We start from the raw sequence: 22661 nt of genomic DNA on the forward strand, positions 1-22661 counted from the left end.
CACACACACACACGCACACACATACACACAGACACAGACACACAGACACAGACACACACACACAGACACACAGACACAGACACACAGACACAGACACACACACACACACACACACACACACACACACACACACACACACACACACACACACACACACACACTTTACATTGGGCATGTCTCTGTCTGCTGACAGCCAGTAGCTTGTCAGCTCGGCCGAACCATCACACAGTCTTCAGTAAGGCTAGGTCTGCTCGCCTTGTGGAGGAGGCCTCTGTGTGTTACTAGCTCGCTAGCTTTAGCGGCAGGTCTGCAGTTTTCAACTACATTTACGTTTACATTTAGGGCGTTTAGCAGACGCTTTTATCCAAAACGACTTACAATAAGTACATTTGTCATAATAAGTGCAACAATATATCGCTGTCGGTACAGAAAGGATTTTCATAGAACCAATTGCAAGTACAACAATCGCTAGGCTAACCAATTCCTCGTGTTACAGCAATGATAGCAGCTACTGCAGTTGCTACACAGTTAAGTACTAATATACAATACAATACAACACAATACCATACAGTTTACAATGGTGGCCAGAAGGGGGAGGGTGGTTTTGCAGAGTCGAGGTGGACTCTGAACAGGTGAGTCTTGAGTCTTTTTCGGAAGATAGTGAGCGACTCTGCGGTCCTGAGAACGGCAGGGAGCTCGTTCCACCACTGAGGTCCCAAAACCGAGAATTTGCTGAATGGCCTTTGCTAGCTCTTAGCGATGGCGGTACCAGACGTCCAGCTGAGGTAGTTGAGCGGAGGGATTGAGCTGGGATGTGTGGCTTTAGCAATGCATGGAGGTAGGAAGGGGCAGTTCCATTGACTGCCTTGTATGCAAGTACCATCGTCTTCAATTTGATGTGAGCTACTAGAGGGAGCCAGTGGAGGTCCCGGAAGAGGGGGGTCACATGGGAGAACTTCGGTAGGTTGAACACGAGGCGCACTGCCGCATTCTGGATGCGCTGCAAAGGTTTAATCGTAGAGGCGGGAGATGACCAGTGATTTGACTAGAAGCTGAGCTGCTTCCCTTGTGAGGAAGGGCCGGATTCTGCTGATGTTGTAAAGTGCAAATCTGCAGGATTGGGCCACCGCACACGAGGTTTCTGGTAGTTGGAGAAGGAGATACAGTGATGTTCTCAACGGTGACCAGTAAGTCCATGTGTGGGCAATCTTTCCCTGGGATTAGGAGGAGCTCGGTTTTGTTGAGGTTAAGCCTCAGGTGATGGGCATTTGTCCAGGTGCTGATGTCCGCCAGACATTCCGATATGCGTGTTGCAATCAGGGCTTTATCAGATGAGGAGAAAGAGAGAAATTGCTGAGTGTCGTCAGCATAGCAGTGATAGGAAAACCCCTGTGATGCAATTACAGAGCCCAGAGATCTGGTATAGAGGGAGAACAGAAGAGGCCCCAGTACAGAGCCTTGAGGGACACCAGTTTCAAGCGTGCAAGGTTTGGACAAGGAACCATTCCATGTCACTTGATAGGTGCGGTTCATCAGGTAGGATGTGAACCAGGAAAGAGCAGATTCAGCGATGCCAAGTTCGGCAAGAGTGGCAAGGAGGATCTGGTGGTTCACCGTGTCAAATGCTGCGGACAGGTCGAGGAGAATGAAGCCAGACTGACATGCAGAGAGCCAGCAGACGGAAAGAGAGACAGACGGAAAGACAGAAAAAGAGACAGCCAGAGAGACAGACAGACAGACAGACAGAGACACACAGAGAATCATTTCATTCAACCCGATCAAACGATTATCATAATTTTTCTCGTCCTTTGATACCGTTTGATTTATTGACCGTTATCGGGGCTTTTACGATCATTGCAGATAAAACACGAACCGCAACACAAATTCATCAATTCATCAATCCATCCATTCATCAATCCATCAATTCATCAATTGACGAATCCATCAATCATCAACTCATCAATTCCTCAAACCATCAATTCACCAATCCATCAATTCATCAGTTCATCAATCCACCAATTAATCAAAATGAAACCAAATCCGATTCACAAGAAGTTGAACGTGTGTTGAGTGTGTCGTCAATCTTAATCACTATTCCCTTCACCTACCACAGGTTGAGTATCACTCATCCCCGCAGCGAGGGTACGATGATACCCAGGTTTCTGTTCGGAGGAGGGGGTGGGCTGGGGGGGTTTAGCGGTTATTACACACACCGGAGGCTAATGAAAACTGGGGCAGCCCTCCTCCTCCTCCTCCGGCTCCTCCTGCTCCTCCTCCGTTCCCTGCTGAGGCTATTAATAGACGCCCGTGGCGGGATTAGCAAACAACACTTGTATGGTAATTTATTTTTTCCTCCTCCCCTTCCTCCTCTCCTTCCTCCACCTCCTCCTCTTCCTCCACCTCCTCCTCCACCTCTCTCACATTCTCTCTTCCTCCACCTGCTCCTCCTCTTCTTAATTTCCTCCATCCCTTCTTCCTCCATCTTTCTCACTTTCTCTCATCCTCCTCTCCTTCCTCCACCATTCCCTCCTCCACTCCTCTCTTCCTCCACCCACTCCTCCACCTCCACCTGCTGCAGAAAGGATGCAGAGATGTTTGTTGACATTGTTGCGGTGCCGATGTAATGCTGCGATGCATTGTGGGTAATAAATTGCTGTAGGGGAGGTTGTGAAAATGTGTGCAAGAATGCATGCGCGCAAGTACGCAAGCACGAACACACAAACACACACACACACACACACACACAAAGATGTTCCTGAACCACGAAAAACTCGACACACACAATGACACAGAAACACGCATTCACACACAAACTCACAGGCACACACAGAAACACACACAGTTAGACGCTAAAAATGTCCATCTTGTTCTACCACCAATTCTATCTAAGAAACACACAATGACACACACTGACACACATGCGCACACACACATACACGCAAATACACCCACAGACACACACACACACGGATGTTCCTGAACCATCAACAACTCTTAACTTATAAACAACAATAAACATGTGCGATACAAATGTATTGTAGCGGACCTGTGGGCGTGGGGTTTCCACGCTACCAAATTGAATGGATATAACGACACAACACAGAGAGAGCAGTTGAAGGCCGAATGGTTTATTTACCGAGTAAATAAAACAAGGGTGGGAAAAGGGTCATCCACCTCTTATATGATATAGTACAATTTCAGTCAAACGCCTTCCACCTATCTCTCTCCCTCAGGCCGTACCACGCTGCCAGGCGATCACACAGATCCTGCCGGTCCTTTGCTAGCGTTAGCTTCTCTAGCCTTCCTTCTAGCTCCAACTTCCCCCGTCTGTCGTTTGCTAGCTCCTTTAAAGGAGAAATCCGGTTTAAAATTGATCTGGGATATGTTTAAGATGATAACGAGATGGGATGTTCGTTTGGGAGCACAAAAGCGCATGTAAACGCATTCTTAAATAGGCTGTTTTTAGCCGATTCTACCGAAACGCTATAAACTGGGAACCATGGGGGCACCTTGTCATGGTAAAAACGAAATCGTTATTTTAAACAACTTAAAAGGCTAGAAGTAGCCTGACAGGGTTAGGGTTTTCAAGACTCGATAAGTAGATTGACGAACACAGAGCTTGTGTGTTGCTGACGGATGTCACAATCTCTGTGTTCGTCAATCTACTTATCGAGTCTTGAAAACAAAATGGTGTTGACGGGTGATCTACTGATGGTATTGTGTGTATAAAATGTACTTTTTAATAAACAATCTGTACACTTACAAAGTTCTCAATGACTCGTTTTATATTTTAAGACCCATATTATACTATCAAAGAAGTGTCAGGCTACTTCTAGCCTTTTAAGTTGTTTAAAATAACGATTTCGTTTTTACCATGACAAGATGCCCCCATGGTTCCCAGTTTATAGCGTTTTGGTAGAATCGGCTAAAAACAGCCTATTTAACAATGCGTTTATATGCGCTTTTGTGCTCCCAAACGAACATCCCATCTCGTTTAAACCGGATTTCTCCTTTAAGCCCCAGCACCCCTGCTTAATGATCCCCAGGCTCGCCTCGTTAACGTGAGGAAGTCCATATATGGCTTGGGGGTGGAGCCAGCAGGTTGCCAGACCTACCACTCCCCTCACTCCTCCCTGGCGTCTGCCACAGTATATATACACACACACACACACACACACACACACACACACAAACACACCCACACGCATGCTTCACTCTTTACTTCGCACACTTATCCTAATGATAGCGTACAGACCTCGTAGCCTTGAATTAGCCTCTAGCCTCTCGACTCCGAACGCCTCCTTCACTTCCTCCTTCATCTCCTGCCGAGCTCCTAATCACTTGGCACGTAGACATTGTTCATTCACAGTTTTTTCTTATTCCTCTCGTTCAATACCGTGTAAAAGTTGACTGGTGGAGGAGGAGGTGGAGGGGGAGAGTTGGATGAAGAAGAGGAGGGAGAGGAGGAGGAAGAAGAGGAGGAGGAAGAGGAGGAGGAAGAAAAAGAGGAGATGGATATGGATGAAGGCAGTGTGTTCATAACCGGGCGGACCTCTTCCTCACGTGGGGGCCAGTATCCAGCAGCTCACAGATCGGGATCAGATTATCCCGATCCCGATCTTTATAATCTGTTGTGTTACCAGAGGCCGCGGCTAAATTCAGCCCCGAGCTGTCAAAACATGGTATCTGTCATACAGCAGAGGAGACATCGCGATAGCCTAGCCATAGCCTAGCGGCAGCGAAGTCCAGTTTCCAGCTTTAGAAAGATCCGGAAAACCTTCCGTTTGAATGTAGGCAGTTTATTCATTTATAGTTGTTGTAGCCTTCAATTAGCCAGGTAGGCTAGCTGAACGTAGCATAACATGTACACTACCATGCTAAGTACTTTAGCAGGCCTACCATAACATGTACAATTTCATGCTAAATTATGCTAGTGCTCACCTAGCGCTCAACTAGTCTACCCTCGCCCTACTTAGAACCGTGTTTGCCGTGTCTTGAGAAAAGATGCCTCGCAGTTCCAGCACGACAGCTTTCCGGCACCTTAACTCCCTTAATCCTGCGCTCCCAAAAAAAAGACACAAGCTGTTTTACGCCTCGTGGAAAATAACAACTTCAAAGGGGAGCAGGCCTCGGTATCTCCAATTATTTTATGTCTTTACGTAACCGAGCGATCCGGGCTCGGTCGCATGGCCTTAAAATACGACTCGGGAAGTTGAAAGGGAGGCTGTTTTAGTCACTGCGGTACTCTGAGCACACAAAGAACTACACAAAGAACGACACGACGGCTTTGTGTGTTGAAACTTTCATGGGGGCGAAACCAACCACTGCTTTTGTTAGTTCGCTTGAAAGCCGGCGCAAGGACAAACGAAGAGATGGGAAGAAAAATGATCCTCTCAAGACGAACAGAGGCGCTGAGTGCATCCTGCCAGCAAGCACAAGCGTCAATAAGATTTAATCCAAGGTCAGTAACACACGTGAGAGACGTTCTAATTTTGTCCGATGAACGCACACATCAACACCCTGAAAACCAAAGGCACAGACACAGATAAAGGAGACTTACTCAGGGACACCTCGACACTCAATCTCACACATTCACCCAATTCATGCACGCATTCACCCAAACAAAGTAAACACATGCACACGATAACAAACACACGCACATACACATGAGAACACACACAAGCATGATCACCAACAAACACATACACACGATAACATACACCAACACACACTTGCACACACGATAACACACACAAGCATGATCACCAACAAACACATACATACGATAACACACACACGCACACACACACGATAACACACGAAACGCATGATACCAACAAACACATACACACGATAACATACACCAACACATAAATGCACACACACACGATAACACACACCAATGCACACATGAACACACATATGATGACACACAAAAACGCATGATCACCAACAAACACATACACACGATAACAAACACCAACACACACACGCACACACACACATACACGTTTACCATACCAACAGGGGACTATCGGTTTTCATCGACCAAGTGTGGACCTCTATTTCTGGTCATTTAAAAAATACAAAAACATAATGCAGAGTTTAGTTTTAAGTTATTTTGTCATAATATAACTTCAAATGTGTTTTTTTTATTTCTTTTAAAGAAGTTGCCAAGAGGGGACTTGAATACTTAAGCGATATTTACATATCAAAGAGGGGACTCCATTCACTGCAGCAAGGGAGCTGTCTGCGCCTATTGTTTCACTCAATGAGTGTTTGCCAACTGCAACTGTTGCTTCTGTCAGTTCGTTTACATGGGAAAATATAAAAGATGGTCCCCATTTGGATTGTAAAACATGACATGACAAGTCCCCTGTTAAATGGTATGGAGCGACCCTCACACTCCTGCATGGATCTATTCATGTGTGGAAAAGAATAAATGTAATCCTCATCAATAATCAGAAACATCTTTTAAGATATATTTAGAAGGGTTAAAAGATGTGCGTTTAATTTGCAATTTGCAAGTTAAATATGGACAATAATGCGATTAATCATTAATTATTTTTATTGATTGACAGCCCTAGTTAGCCCTTTTATCTATGCGTCTTTTTTTTCTCACGAAAAAAAGTCTCTTATGAACTATGGAAGAACTGTCTAAAGGCTCTATGGCAAATTATTTATTTTTTACTATAGAGAAAGCAGTTAACAATTTTTTTCTAACCTAATGAATACATAAATGCTGGAGTGTAAGTGTCGCTCCATACCATTGAACAGGGGACCAGTGTCATTTTGTACAGGCAAAGAGGGGACTTCTGTCATTCTGTACAATCCAAGTGGGGACCATCTTTTCTGTTTGACGGCACAAAGTTAAAAACAAAATTCTACACATCAAACTTTCTTTGATGGTCTGTATACTATTGTGCAGGTTCTGACATATGCTGTAGGTAACTCCATCAAAAAGACAGATGATAGTTTTAAGGCGGTTCAAGTGCAGGGAACAGCGATTGTTGATTGATTGAAACGTGATAAATTGTGGTAGTTAAAACTGAAGTCATGTTATTGTGGAAAAATATAATCTAGAAAAAACTGTCCCATACATAAATTCACATTCAAAGAACAGACAAACTTTGTGCTCTAAAATATAAAAGATGGTCCCCACTTGGATTGTAAAACATGACAGAAGTCCCCTGTTAAATGGTAAGGGGAAACCCTCACACTCCTGCATGTATCTATTCATGAAGTGTGGAAAAGAAAAAATGTAATCCTCATCAATAATCTATGATCATCTTTTAAGATATATTTAGAAGGGTTAAAAAATGTGCGATTAATTTGCAATTTGCAAGTTAAATATGGACAATAATGCGATTAATCACGATTAAATATTTTAATTAATTGACAGCCCTAGTTAGCCCTGTTATACAAACGTTTTTTTATCTCATGACAAAATGTCTCTTTTGAACTATGGAAGAACTGTCTAAACTGTCCAAATTATTAATTTTTTTGCGATAGAGAAAGCAGTCAACCATTTTTTTCCAAACCATATGTATACATAAATGCTGGAGTGTAAGTGTCGCTCCATACCATTTAACAGGGGACCAGTGTCATTTTGTACAGGCAAAGAGGGGACTTTTGTCATTCTGTACATTCCAAGTGGGGACCATCTTTTCTGTTTACAGTTTTTCTCAGTCGCTTTGGTACATTTCTCAGATCAGAAATGAAATTTGAAAAGCAGTAAGTGCATTTCTCAAAACAATGCGTTCAAATAGCAAAGCACCATGGATTACCTGCAAAAGCCAGTCTCTTGCTCAAAATCCTTAGTTCATCTCTCAAAAGTAAATATCTGTTTCAATGAACATGTCAGTGCCATCAGAATGACAAGTCCTTGCGTCATTGTCTACATATAAGACAGTCAAATTGCTTAGTCATGTTGTCAATATAACAGTGTACTCTTGAGGGATAATCTGATGTAAACTATGGCTAAAGTTTGAAGACAATTATTGTAAATTGTAAGTTACACCTTAGTGTATGTGGGAGATTGATTGCAAGAGACTGGACAAGATTCACATTTACGCTTTGACTGTTTGTACTGCAATTTGTTGACAGACCATGTCATTGCTAGAAATGTGAACATAGGAAAATCTCCTTGGGGAAAACTGTACATGCATTGCTGTCGGAATTACAGTGCAGTCATCATACAACTCCTGACGTTCCTGTCTGTTGGGCCACAAATTCTCAGACAATTTACTGTAACATTGTGTTGTGCTCCAGCTATATATATACTTGCCAGTTCATGATTCAGGAGATGCACCTTTGAGCTATTGGTTGATCGTTGGTTGAACTAACACTTCACACATTTCCCTTCTTTAGAGAAAGGCAAGATTCAACTGGTAGCAATTGACCAATTCAGGATAGATTTAGAAAAAAGAACAAAAAAAAGATTCTAATGCCAGTGTATAGAAATGTATAGAAATATGCTTGACATATTATGACAACTTGTTCAACCATTTTGCATGTAAAGACTTATGCAATGAACTAATACCTAAATGTTGTGGGGGTGAGACTCTTCTATAGAGACCATTACAATACATTTTGATCAACATGACATAAGCAATTGATAATGTAGGAAAGAGCAGAGAATTGCACATAATCATGTGCATGGATGTACCAAAGCATACGCAACGTGTTCAAATAAATGAGAAACTGTTTTTTTCATGTGCACAAGTGACACAATGATGTGAAAATTGAACAGGTCGTTTTGAGAATTTCAATTCTGATCTGAGAAATGAACCAAAGCGACTGAGAAAAACTGTAACAGCACAAATTTAAAAACAAAATTCTACACATTACAGTTTTTCTCAGTCGCTTTGGTACATTTCTCAGATCAGAAATGAAATTTGCAAAGCAGTAAGTGCATTTCTCAAAACAATGCGTTCAAATAGAAAAACACCATGGATTACCTGCAAAAGCCAGTCTCTTGCTCAAAATCCTTAGCTCATCTCTCAAAAGTTCAATGAACATGTCAGTGCCATCAGAATGACAAGTCCTTGCGTCATTGTCTACGGATAAGACAGTCAAATTGCTTAGTCATGTTGTCAATATAACAGTGTACTCTTGAGGGATAATCTGATGTAAACTATGGCTAAAGTTTTGAAGACAATTATTGTAAATTGTAAGTTACACCTTGGTGTATGTGGGAGATTGATTGCAAGAGACTGGACAAGATTCACATTTACGCTTTGACTGTTTGTACTTCAATTTGTTGACAGACCATGTCATTGCTAGAAATGTGAACATAGGAAAATCTCCTTAGGGAAAACTGTACATGCATTGCTGTCGGAATTACAGTGCAGTCATCCTACAACTCCTGACGTTCCTGTGCGTTGGGCCACAAATTCTCAGACAATTTACTGTAACATTGTGTTGTGCTCCAGCTATATATATACTTGCCAGTTCAGGGTTCAGGAGATGCACCTTTGAGCTATTGGTTGATCGTTGGTTGAACTAACACTTCACACATTTCTCTTCTTTAGAGAAAGGCAAGATTCAACTGGTAGCAATTGACCAATTCAGGATAGATTTAGAAAAAATAACAAAAAAAAGAGTCTAAGGCCAGTGTATAGAAATGTATAGAAATATGCTTGACATATTATGACAACTTGTTCAACCATTTTGCATGCAAAGACTTATGCAATGAACTAATACCTAAATGTTGTGGGGGTGAGGACTCTTCCATAGAGACCATTACAATACATTTTGATCAACATGACATAAGCAATTGATAATGTAGGAAAGAGCAGAGAATTGTACATAATAATGTGCATGGATGTACCAAAGCATTCGCAACGTTTTCAAATAAATGAGAAACTGTTTTTTTCATGTGCACAAGTGACACACTGATGTGAAAATTGAACAGGTAGTTTTGAGAATTTCAATTCTGATCTGAGAAATTAACCAAAGCGACTGAGAAAAACTGTAAACTTTCTTGAATGGTCTGTATACTATTGTGCAGGTTCCGACATATGCTGTAGATAACTCCATCAAAAAGACAGGTGATAGCTTTAAGGATGTTCAAGTGCAGGGAACAGCGATTGTTGCTTGATTGAACCGTGATAAATTGTGGTAGTTAAAACTGAAGTCATGATATTGTGGAAAAATATAATTTAGAAAAAACTGTCCCTTACATAAGTTCACATTCAAAGAACAGACAAACATTGTGCTCTAAAATATGAAAAGATGGTCCCCACTTGGATTGTACAACATGACAGAAGTCCCCTGTTAAATGGTATGGGGCGACCCTCACACACATTCATGAAGTGTGGAAAAGAATAAATGTAATCCTCATCAATAATCAATAAACATCTTTTAAGATATATTTAGAATGGTTAAAAAATGTGCAATTAATTGGCAATTTGCAAGTTAAATATGGACAATAATGCGATTAATCACGATAAAATATTTTAATTGATTGACAGCCCTAGTTAGCCCTGTTATGTATACGGTTTTTTTTTCTCAGGACAAAATGTCTCTTATGAACTATGGAGGAACTGTGTAAAGGCTCTATGGCAAAATTATTTATTTTTTACTATAGAGAAAGCAGTTAACAATTTTTTTTCTACCCTAATGAATACATAAATGCTGGAGTGTAAGTGTCGCTCCATACCATTTTAACAGGGGACCAGTTTCATTTTGTACAGGCAAAGAGGGGACTTCTGTCATTCTGTACAATCCAAGGTGGGGACCATCTTTTCTGTTTAACAGCACAAAGTTAAAACAAAATTCAACACATCAAACTTTCTTTGATGGTCTGTATACTATTGTGCAGGTTCTGACATATGCTGTAGGTAACTCCATCAAAAAGACAGATGATAGCTTTAAGGCGGTTCAAGTGCAGGGAACAGCGATTGTTGATGGATTGAACCGTGATAAATTGACTGTTTATCAAGCCCTCCTTCACACGACTGTTGTGAAGGAGTGCTTGAACGCCGCTGCCGAGACGTTATTGAAGGTAAACAAAGGGATGAATTGTGTGAAAAAATAAAGCAAATCCCAATGTGAGCTGCAACGACAACCAGAAAATCCGAAATGTTATCAGATGACGCACTGTCACAGCTTCATGCGGCTGTTCAGAGTGCCCATCCTTAGCCATTGATGAGTCTTCAGATGTAACGGATAATGCCCAGCTTTTGGTTTATGTGCGATTGTTTCATCAAGACAAGAAAGATCTGTGAGGACCTGTTGGGTCTAACACCACTTGAGACACTGTTTTGCTTACTTGAAATGAAGGCCTAATGCTCTTTTTGTGTTTATTTGAAATGAAGGCCTGGTGTTCCTGTTCTGCTTACTTCACATGGCCTTATGCACTTTTTATGTTTACTTGAATTGCAGGCCTAATGTACCTGTTTTGTTTACTTTAAATGTTAATATGCGTTACTTTGACTTAGTAGTTTTTCATGGTTAAAAGTAAGCTATTTGGAAATTGAAAATAAATACATCTGAAAATATAAGGTAATATGCCGTGTTGATTGTATTTGACAAAAGGCTATTAGGACGTGGTAGGTTCGGACCTTTCTTAGAAGGAATTTTTAGTAACTGGACCTTGTTCAATTTTAATTGAAGACCCCTGGCCTAGTGTGAGTGCAGGCCAGAGAACAATGGGGCCAGTTGAGCCAGTTAGGTGTGAAAACTGCCAACGGCGTTGGTGTGAGTGCACCCTAATGGCATAAAGTATGTAAATACATTCCACATCCCCCCCCCCCTCCCTAAAGCAGTATATAATGTGGCGATTTGAAACAAAATGGTATAGTAACAAAATCCTACTGTATCTCTATAGTTAAATTAGTATTTTATTATGATCAGAGCAATTTATTCTAATTCAAAATAATAAACCTGCTAGTTTGATAGTATCTAGATAGTATCTCAGGTAACCATCCCCCCATCACAATACGAGACAAGAGCAACAACCCTCCCCCATCTCTCACTTCTCAGGGGCCACTCACACTAGGGCCGTTTGCCTGTTCCTTGCTGCAGGAAGATTCAGCAAGATTCCCCCCCTTCCCCCCCTCCCCCGCTGGCCCGTGGTCACACTGCTCCCGAAGGCCGTGGCCTGGGCACGATTGCTCCTTCATACATACGTCATCACGTCGTAATATGATAAATACGTCATCACCAAGCGTGGTGTCCAGCTGCGACTGAGTGCTGTCGTCGGCCCAAATTTCAAGTAAACACTCGACTTCACTATCGCACCAACGTAAACACACTCGTGAACCCCTTGCCGCCATTGTTTAAAATGATTGTTGTGGGGAAGAAGGGCATGGACCTATAAAGAAAGAAGAGTCTCGCAAGGACTACGTCATCTAGCTCACGTTGGTATGAACAAAGAAGAGCGCTTTTGGAATCTCAATTACGCATCATGCTTAGCACGTCACTTATAGACCTAAGGCCTATAGATAGACCGTAAAAGTAGTCAGGAATCGAATATTTCCCTCGTAGTTTAGTTCTGCTCGTATAACATGAGGCCGACTATTTCGTAATTCTGTTGAATTGTTTAAGTTTTCAACAATATTTCGACATCGCAACAGACTGGCTGGGCTTATTATACGGAACATGCATTCAAATTTAGGCTACTACGAGATAATAACTAAAATAGTCTACCGCAAATTCACGGTCATCCGAGGTCAGAAGGTCAACAGCCCTTTAACGCAAATCAGAGCAAGCATCAATATCAACATTTATTTTGCTGCATTTCAAAAACAAAGCCTTTCAGAAGCCTTTAACTTATCAGGCAAACTAACAATATCCTTAAGGGCAGAACATCAAAATAATAACTGGGTAGTTTTGCGCCAACAGGCAGGCTTAAAAGATTGCCAAACATGAAAATAGATAGGCATGGGAAGAAGAGAGAGCATGAGAAGAAAATGTATTAATTCATTTACAGGAGTAATCGGCGGGGTTTGCTCTTGAAAATGTCAATGATTTCATCGAAGTCGAGAGTTACTGTAAGCTGTCTCTCAAATGTCAACAGACAGAGGGACTTAAGGCGAGTTGTAAGCATGGTGCTCCTATTTGCTGTTTTAATTCGGTTGACACTGGAAAAGACGCGTTCAACTAAACAGGATGTCATTGTGTAATCAGAGCTTGAAAGCATGGATATTCGGGAAAACGTCCTCATTGCATATGTCCATCACTTCACGAATACTTTTGAGATGTTCTCCTCTTTTTTTCTTCTCTCTGAGTTGCACAAACACTGCGAGCTCCGACTCTGATATGGTTATCTAGCGCTTTCCTGTATCATTGAGAGAGTTCGCTTTAGTAGCCAAAGTGGCGTCATTTATATCGAGGATGGGGACATCAGGATTGCTGCAGATGACATGAGCCCATAGGTGTCACTGTGGAATCGGTTGTTCAGTTCATTAAGCTGTATATTAGCGCGTTGGAAATGTTGCGCAGGTCACTGTCACTCCTCACTCTTGTCGATTTCCCCAAAGTGCATGTGAAGATACTTCCCTCAAATCGGCCTGGGAGATTTCTTGAGCGGGAGGGCAAACTGGGTACATCCCAGTTGTTGACATCATGATACTCCATCATCTTATTTGTTGTTGCCAACATGTTTAAGAACGCACAGTCACCTGAGCGCATGTCTGTCAGTTCTTGTTTGAGGTTCTCGATCAAATCAATCGTGTCTGTCACTGATGCGTTGATGGACTGGAGGCTATTAGACGTGAAGTTAAAGGCTATATTGCCAATGCAAAAAAAGAACTTCACAAGGTCTGTCTTTTTATAATTACTATTCGTAGCGTTGATTATAAGAGAAATAGTCTGCATAAGACGTTTACGTTGCTTAGCAACCAAATACGCTGGGGTTTATGAATACCTGACATGCGGAGTGATATCAAAGACGTGATTCAAAGGCAAAAACACTTCCCTTGACGCTTTCATTCCACAGCATTGAAAAGAACCGTGCAATAAATTAAATATATAATATATATTATTTTATTTTTTATTTTTTAAGAAAAGTTTTGGGTGGGCCTGTTGAACAGTGGGTGGGCCTGGGTCCGTCAGGCCCTCCCATAACGCCGTGCCTGGTGTGAGTGCAGGCCAGAGAACAATGGGGCCAGTTGAGCACGGTTAGGTGTGAGTGCACCCTTAAGTAGCATAAAGTATGTAAATCCATTCCACATCCCCCCCTCCCTAAAAGCGGTATATAATGTGGTGAAGAAATGGTATAGTAACAAAATCCTACTGTATCTCTATAGTTAAATTAGTATTTTATTATGATCAGAGCAATTTATTAGAATTCAAAAGAATAATCCGCCGTTTGATAGAATCTAGAATAAAACTGGAAGCCGACCTGTCTGCAGTTGCATTGCCAGAGGCAAGTTAGCAACCTTGAAACTCACTGTAGAAAGGCCTAACGACCATCGTCAACTCAGGTAACCATCCCCCATCACGATACGAGACGAGAGCAACAACCCCCCCCCGCTCTAAGTTTCTCACTTCTCAGAGGCAGCACTCACCACAATTTAAGCTTAAAGTTAGGATCTGTGAAGCGCATGGTTGCTGGTCACTCAACTGTTCTTAAAAATATGTAGAGAGACATGAATGATTATTTAGCCATCCTCTAGCTGACTGGTCCTTTGCCTTCTGGGTAGCCCTTTATTTAATACAGTTTCATACTTGACAATGGTTAAGCAATCCATTAAAGCTGAGCCCTAAGATTCTGTTACAAAAACATAGTAACATTGAGTATATATAGTTATTTCCTCTTTCATAAAAGCAGGAGTGTGAATGTCGCTCCGTGCTATCTAAGAAGGGACTTGTGTCATTTTGTAATAGCCAACATAAATATATCATAATAACAATCTAAATATATCATATTCTGATTGTTATTATCTCTTAAGAACTATCCATTTTGCTTATTTATTATTTTACTCATCCATGTTGGAGTGTGAATGTCACTCTATGCTATCTAAGAGGGAACTTCTGTCATTATGCATCAGCCAACAGTGGACCCCTGTCATTCCATACAGTACAAGTGTGGACCATTTTCTGTGATGCTAATCAACAATTCAAATGCATTTCTTTAAAAATAGATTGGGGACTGAAGTACATTGTAAAATGGTAAATTAAGGCTAATTTGGGGATTGAACAATTTCAAAGATCTAGAGCCTTATATTGTATTTTAATTGTATTTGTTTATCATTTTTATTGATACAAATGAATAGATAGGTTTTTGTTAGACTATTCTGTTCCTAAAAACACACTAACAAATCAAGTTTGACAAATTATTATTACATTAGTTGAGATTACTATCTTCCCCTTACAGTGTATATATAGTTAATTCCTCTTTTCATAAAAGCAGGAGTGTGAATGTCGCTCCATGCTATCTAAGAAGGGACTTGTGTCATTTTGTCCTAGCCAACAGTGGACCCCTGTCATTAGAAAAACTGATGTTATGCAAATCAACAGATAAAATGCATTCCTTTAACCGTAGACTAAGCACACAAGTTTGTAGTTGTAAAGAAATAAAAACCTTATTAAGTTTAGAAATTTGGGTTCATGACAAGCCACAATGACAACATTGTTGGGGCAACTTTACTTGCAAAATAACACAATATATATGCATACATATATATTTGAATATACATATATATATCATATTTAGATTGTTATTACCTCTTAAGAACTATCCATTTTGCTTATTTATTATTTTACTCATCCATGTTGGAGTGTGAATGTCACTCTATGCTATCTAAGAGGGAACTTCTGTCATTATGTATCAGCCAACAGTGGACCCCTGTCATTCCATACAGTACAAGTGTGGACCATTTTCTGTGATGCAAATCAACAATTCAAATGCATTTCTTTAAAAATAGATTGGGGACTGAAGTACATTGTAAAATGGTAAATTAAGGCTAATTTGGGGATGGAACAATTTCAAAGGTCTAGACCCTTATATTGTATTTTAATTTTCATTTGTTTATCATTTTTATTGATACAAATTAATTGATAGGTTTTTGTTAGACTATTCTATTCCTAAAAACACACTAACAAATCAAGTTTGACAAATTATTATTACATTAGTTGAGATTACTATCTATCCCTTATAGTATACATAGTTATTTCCTCTTTTCATAAAAGCATGAGTGTGAATGTCGCTCCATGCTATCTAAGAAGGGACTTGTGTCATTTTGTAATAGCTAACAGTGGACCCCTGTCATTAGAAAAAGTTATGTTATGCAAATCAACAGATAAAATGCATTCCTTGAACCGTAGACTAAGCACACAAGTTTGTAGTTGTAAAAAAATAAAAACCTTATTAAGTTTAGATATTTGTGTTCATGACAACATTGTTGGGGCAACTTTAATTGCAAAATAACACTATGTATATACATATATATATATTATTTTATTTAGATTGTTATTACCTCTCAAGAACTGTCCATTTTGCTTATTTATTTGTTTACTCATCCATGATGGAGTGTGAATGTCACTCTATGTTATCTAAGAGAGAACTTCTGTCATTATGTATCAGCCAACAGTGGACCCCTGTCATTCCATACAGTACAAGTGTGGACCATTTTCTGTGATGCAAATCAACAATTCAAATGCATTTCTCTAAAAATAGATTGGGGACTGGAGTACATTGTAAAATGGTAAATTAAGGCTAATTTGGGGATTGAACTATTTCAAAGGTCTAGACCCTTATATTGTATTTGTTTATCATTTTAATTGATACAAATGAATAGATAGGTTTTTTGTTAGACAATTCCCTTCCTAAAAACACACTAACAATTCAAGTTTGACAAATTATTATTACATTAGTTGAGATTACTATCTTTCCCTTACAGTATATATAGTTATTACCTCTTTCATAAAAGAAGGAGTGTGAATGTCGCTCCATGCTATCTAAGAAGGGACTTGTGTCATTTTGTAATAGCCAACAGTATCATCCAAATTAAATGTATTATTATTATTATTATTAGTGGACCCCTGTCACTGCATACAAAAAAAGTCTGGAACTTTTAAAGCTGAGCCATTTTTGTGTGCATGTTTCAAGAGACTTTACTAAGTAGTCTGTTTAACAGCCCTCTACACTCTGACAGACGTGTGAACGACTGCAGGTCGTTCACACAATAGAGGAGTGTTTGAAGCGACGTGTGTGGATTGGTCGTTGAAAATCAAGCTCTGGCCAGCAGAGGCGCTATAGAGTATGGGCTAAACACTCTTTCAGGTCCCCTCTTGGCAAAAGTTGTGAAAATGCGTCAAAATATTTTAGGCATGTTTTTAGGTTGATTTAAGGCATGACCAAAAGGGGACCTGAAAAATGTCCCCTCTTGGCTCGGAGGTCCCCTGTTGGTGAAGGTGTTACGACGCCGAAGTCCACTGTTGGATAGTTAGGCGAGTACACGATAACACACAAAAGCATGATCACCTACAAACACAAACACAATAACATAAAACCAACGCACACACGCACAGACAAACAAACGATAAGACACACACACAAACACAATAACACACATTCAAAGAACAAGCACACCCCCTTACAAACACAGAAACACACACACAGTCACAATAACACTTGAAGTCGAGCCGCGCACAAACAAAACCATCCCTCACACATGAACCTACCGTCCTCCGTGGGCACGTAGATGTTGAGGTGGAGGCAGTCCTCGCTCTGGTCCTGGACGTACGTCACCACCGTGTCCAGGTTGGCCGTGAACCAGACAGGCAGCATGTCGTTGAGCAGGTACCGGTCCTCTAGGTACTGCGGGCAGACTGGAGCAAACAGCGTGGCGTTCCGGATCCCCGGCCACGACATGGGGGGCTCGGGGGCCTGAAAGCGGCGTTCCCCAGTGGGCGCCAGGGCGTACGGGATCCCCAGGTACTGCTCGACGGGGCCTAGGATCTCATTGGGCAGGGTGACCTTCACGCCCCGCAGCTTGCCGTAGTTGGTGGTCACCACGGGGTGCTGCTGGGTGACGGCGCCGGCTGCCAGGCAGAGCGAGGCGAGCAGGAGCCCAAGACGGAGCAGCGGGTGGAACGTCGGCGACGGGTACCATGGCGACAGCATGATCCCGCCCGGGTTTTGGAGCCTCGAGCTGGGATGGGGTCCCTCCTTCGGACTAATCCTTTAAGTTGCGGAATGCTCCCCTAAGGTGCAGAATGCTCCCTGAAGGTGCAGAATGCTCCCTGAAGGTGCGGCAGGATCCCTTAAGGTGCTGCCTGATCCTTAAGGTGCTGATGGCTCCCTAAGAAGCGGAATACTCCCTTAAAGTGCGGCCTTATCCCTTAAAATACGGCCGGCTCCCGTAAAGTGCAGCCTGCTCCCTTACGGTGCAGCCAGATCCCTGCAGGAGCGGCCTGCCTCCCTTAAGGTGCGGAATTCTCCCTTAAGGTGCGGCCTGCTCCCTTGAGGTGTGGATCAGGCCCGCCGCAGGGCGACTGCCCCCCGGCCGAGGCCAGAAGCTTGCACGGCGCCAGAGTCGGCGATGGCCCCCATCCCGAGAGCCCTGGTGTGGACTAGCGTTCCCGCGGCCCCTGGGCTCCTAATCCCGGTCTTCCGGACCCCCCGCTGTGCGCTGTGGGCCGGGTTGGAGTCAGGGTCGCAGGGGGACGACGCTCCAGCTTGAAGGACCAACCTGGAGGAGGAGACAAGGCAGAGTGAGTGACAGGGAAGAGGTGTGTCGGCTGCTTGCTATCGATGTGTCAATCAAGGCCCTTGTGTCGGTCATCCGTCAATCTTTCCATCTTCACTCTACGCTTTCAGCCAGCCATTGATACATAAATTCATCAATCATTCAGCCATCATCACCGGATGCCTTCCTCCATCAATTCATCCATTAATCAAACTTCCATCCATCATCCATCAATCAATCGATCCCTCCATCCATCATCCATCAATCAATCGATCCCTCCATCCATCAGTCATCAAGCGATTGATCACTCCCTAATCTCTCCATCCCAGCGTTTGCAACACAAAGAGTATACCAAAGTATAAGAAATACCATAACATGCTAACTGCACTAGCATGCTAAGTTCCTTCATATAACTAGGACTATAAAATGCCAACATGTTCAAGGGCTATAAAATGCCTACAAGTTATTTCCTTCAACGAGTACCATAGCATGCTAAGGGCCATGCATAGGGAGGCGTCAGGGAGTTTTTCTCCCTTCAATGTGAAAGACAAGCAGTAGAGAAAGGAAGGAGTTAAGGCATGAAAGGAATCAGAGCGCAGTTGAAGTGAGTTCCCTCTCTCTCCATACACATAAAAATCCTGACATTTGAAAAATAAATAATGTTTCAGGTTTTTTGTAGGTCATTGAAGATGAGTCATCTGTTGAATACCGTGAATCATCAGCGACGTACGAATAAAATCGTTCTGTGTATTATCTCGTGATAATAATATACATTAAGTGTCAGGACCTACAAACATACAATAAGTGCGTTCACTAGGTGCCAGGATGTACAAACATACAATAAGAGTGTACAATAAGTGCCAGGACATATAGCATATGAAAAGTGCGTACATTAAGTGCCAGGATGTACAACATACAATAAGATGCTTGCTCATATTTCTAACCACTAATCGAATGACCACTAGATCCAGAGCAAGAGAGTTTCTTGCTAGATTTTTTTCTTAATCGCCGCTGTGTCGGACAAGAGCCGATCTGGTCTGTTTTGGCTCGTTGTACAAGCCAAAAAAGATTGATTAATCGCCCCCTGAGTGCGACATCGCTCCGTGCCACTCAGTGTGTCGCTGGTGATCAATTATTAAATAACTGGCCGACGGACGGCCGAGACTTCACCTCTTCACCAGTTGCTGCTATCAAATATGGATGAAACAGGCTGGCGAATGGAATCAGAGAACACCGATCCATCTCAAACCTCAAACCGACAGACACACACACACAGGGTAGATAACACACACACACACACGATAACACACATACATAGTACACAAACAAGCACTTACAAACACACACATACAATCACAATAACACACACACGCGATAAGCACACACAAACAAAAGATAAAAAACACACACTGACACGATAACACACATACGTTATATAGTACACACACACAGAGGATTACACACACATACATACATAGTACACACACTTACTGACAAACACACACACACACACAAACGATAACACGAATACATTGAACAAACACGCACTCACAAACACACACACATACACACAATAACACACACACGCGATAGACACGCATGATCACTAACACAAAACACATGATAGTACACACCAACACACACAGTCACACACTAGATCAAAAGATAGCACACACAAACATGATCACGCTCACACTTTCTATAGATCCCAGATCAATCGCTCTCTATCTCCCTCTCTCTCTCTCCCTCCCTCCCTCTCGCCCTGCCTCCCTCCCTCTCTCTCCCTCTCCCTCTTCCCCCCCCCCCCCCCCCCTCAGCTAATGGAGTCAAAGCTCACCTATCCATCTCAAAGCTCTAACCTCAAACAACCAGTTTCACTTTAGGGGAGGGATTGGGGGGGTTTAAGGGACCAGCTGTCCGGCTGAATCCCGGAGAGAGAGAGATAGAGAGAGAGAGAGAGAGAGAGAGAGAGAGAGAGAGAGAGAGAGAGAGAGAGAGAGAGAGAGAGAGGGAGAAAGAGAGGGTGAGAGAGAGAGAGAGAGAGAGAGAGAGAGAGAGAGAGAGAGAGAGAGAGAGAGAGAGAGAGAGAATCCCACAATTCGCTCCCTGCTGGCCCACAGGCTCAAGACCCATGTCGCAGAAACTCAAACTGTGTCTCTCCGAGCCGGAGATCAAAAAAGACCCCCCCCCCCCCCCCCCTCCCATGGAGACATTGAAGATTTGCGATGGTTCAGAGCAGACTTGGTTTGAGTTAAGGAGCTCATGGGGCGACAGAGTCTGGGAATCACCATCTCTACTTGGGTTTGACCGTTGATGCTTCTCGCTTAATATAATATAATATAATCTGTGTGTGTGTGTGTGTGTGTGTGTGTGTGTGTGTGTGTGTGTGTGTGTGTGTGTGTGTGTGTGTGTGTGTGTGTGTGTGTGTGTGTGTGTGAGTGAGTGAGTGAGTGAGAGAGATGAAAAGAGAGACAGAAACAGAGAGAATGAGAGAGGAGAAAGATGTGTTTTTCTCTGTGTGTGTGTGTGTGTGTGTGTGTGTGTGTGTGTGTGTGTGTGTGTGTGTGTGTGTGTGTGTGTGTGTGTGTGTGTGTGTGTGTGTGTGACTGTAAGTCTGTGCCTGTCTGTATGTGTGTGTGTGTGTGTGTATGTGCATTCTTGGTTTCTGCAGAAGGTCATTCTCTCTGAATGTTATGGTTACCGTTTTGGAAGCTGGTGGAAAAATCAATACCCCAGGTTTCTGTTACCTTAGACACAGTTCACGAGCGCACAACCGCACACAGGGTCACACTTACGCACTTACAGAAACGGCAAACACACATGCAGGAACAATAACACACACACAAACGATAACGCACATCCACATTTTCCAGATCTAAGATCTTTCTCCTTCGATTTCTCTGCCCCCCCCATCTCACTCTTTCCTCCCCCTTGACTCACTTTCCCCTCTCTCCCTCCCTCCTCCTCTCTCTCTCTCTCTCTCTCTCTCTCTCTCTCTCTCTCTCTCTCTCTCTCTCTCTCTCTCTCTCTCTCTCTCTCTCTCTCTCTCTCTCTCTCTCTCTCTCTCTCTCTCTCTCTCTCTCTCTACGTCGGAAGGAGTGAGTTTGCGGAGCGCGTGTGAGAGTGATATTGTATGATTTTTCATAATTTTTGTAATTGGGTTTAAGATAGCTAGGTGAAGGTGTTGGTTTTTTTGTGTTTTTTTGTATTATTTGGGATGTTTTTTTTCGAGTGACTGTATTGTTCAGGAGGAGGGGAATAATGCAGTCAAAGAGCCAGCAGAGAGTGTTGAGGTTCGGCCCATCCCTGCTGCAGCAGAGGAATGCAGTGACAGTGAGGAAGGGTTGATAGAGGAGGAAGATACTGCGTGTAAAACTCCTCTCCTTAAGAGAAAACAGGGTAGTGAAACCTGTGGCTCCAAAGCCAAGAAATCAGTGGGTAGTGGAGCAGGAGGAGCAGACAGAGGAGGAGGAGGAGAAGATGGAGGATGATGCCGCAGACAGTCAGCCCCTCACAGACTCACCGCTGTTTTCTGCATCTTAGTTGGATGAGTTGTACACAGTACATAGTATACAAATGTTCCTTCAAAAAAACAAAAATATGAAAAATGTCCAATTCGATCAGTACTTTGCAGATAAGAAAATGCTGTTGCTATCAGTCAAGTCTCAAATGAGCATCAGAGGGGAGGGAGGGTTCTCTGAGCAAGAAGTCTACAGATTGAAGAAGATTGCTCTGAGACTCAAACAAGAGCTTAACAATGATGAAGTCCCCGACTACTTGTAGAGCAATTGGCCTGCTGTTTCTTCTCATCTGTGTGCCTCTCAGCACATCAAAGGCAATGAGTTCTTTTAAGGTTTCCACTCTTAATTTAAACAGAGCTAGAGATGTGAGGAAGAGGGCTTGCCTGTTTGAAACGTTGAAACTTAAAAAATATACATCACAGTGATGTTTTTAATGAAACAGACTGGAGGAGGGAGTTTGAGGGCAAAGTCATTTTAAGCCATTTTAGCAGCACGAGTG

General features: G+C 42.4%; 1 protein-coding gene across 1 annotated transcript in view; it reads right to left on the reverse strand.

Annotated features, from left to right (window-relative positions):
• Window positions 1-22661, reverse strand: part of nlgn4xa (neuroligin 4 X-linked a) — a 106620-nt gene that overhangs the window by 76025 nt on the left and 7934 nt on the right. Inside the window, exon 2 of the mRNA XM_056595300.1 lies at window positions 17635-18644. Coding sequence (XP_056451275.1) covers window positions 17635-18076 — 442 coding nt within the window. The 5' untranslated portion in view covers window positions 18077-18644. The remainder of the gene's footprint in view (window positions 1-17634; window positions 18645-22661) is intronic.

The sequence above is a fragment of the Gadus chalcogrammus genome, chromosome 7, assembly GCF_026213295.1.
Source record: "Gadus chalcogrammus isolate NIFS_2021 chromosome 7, NIFS_Gcha_1.0, whole genome shotgun sequence".
Lineage (NCBI taxonomy): Eukaryota > Metazoa > Chordata > Actinopteri > Gadiformes > Gadidae > Gadus > Gadus chalcogrammus.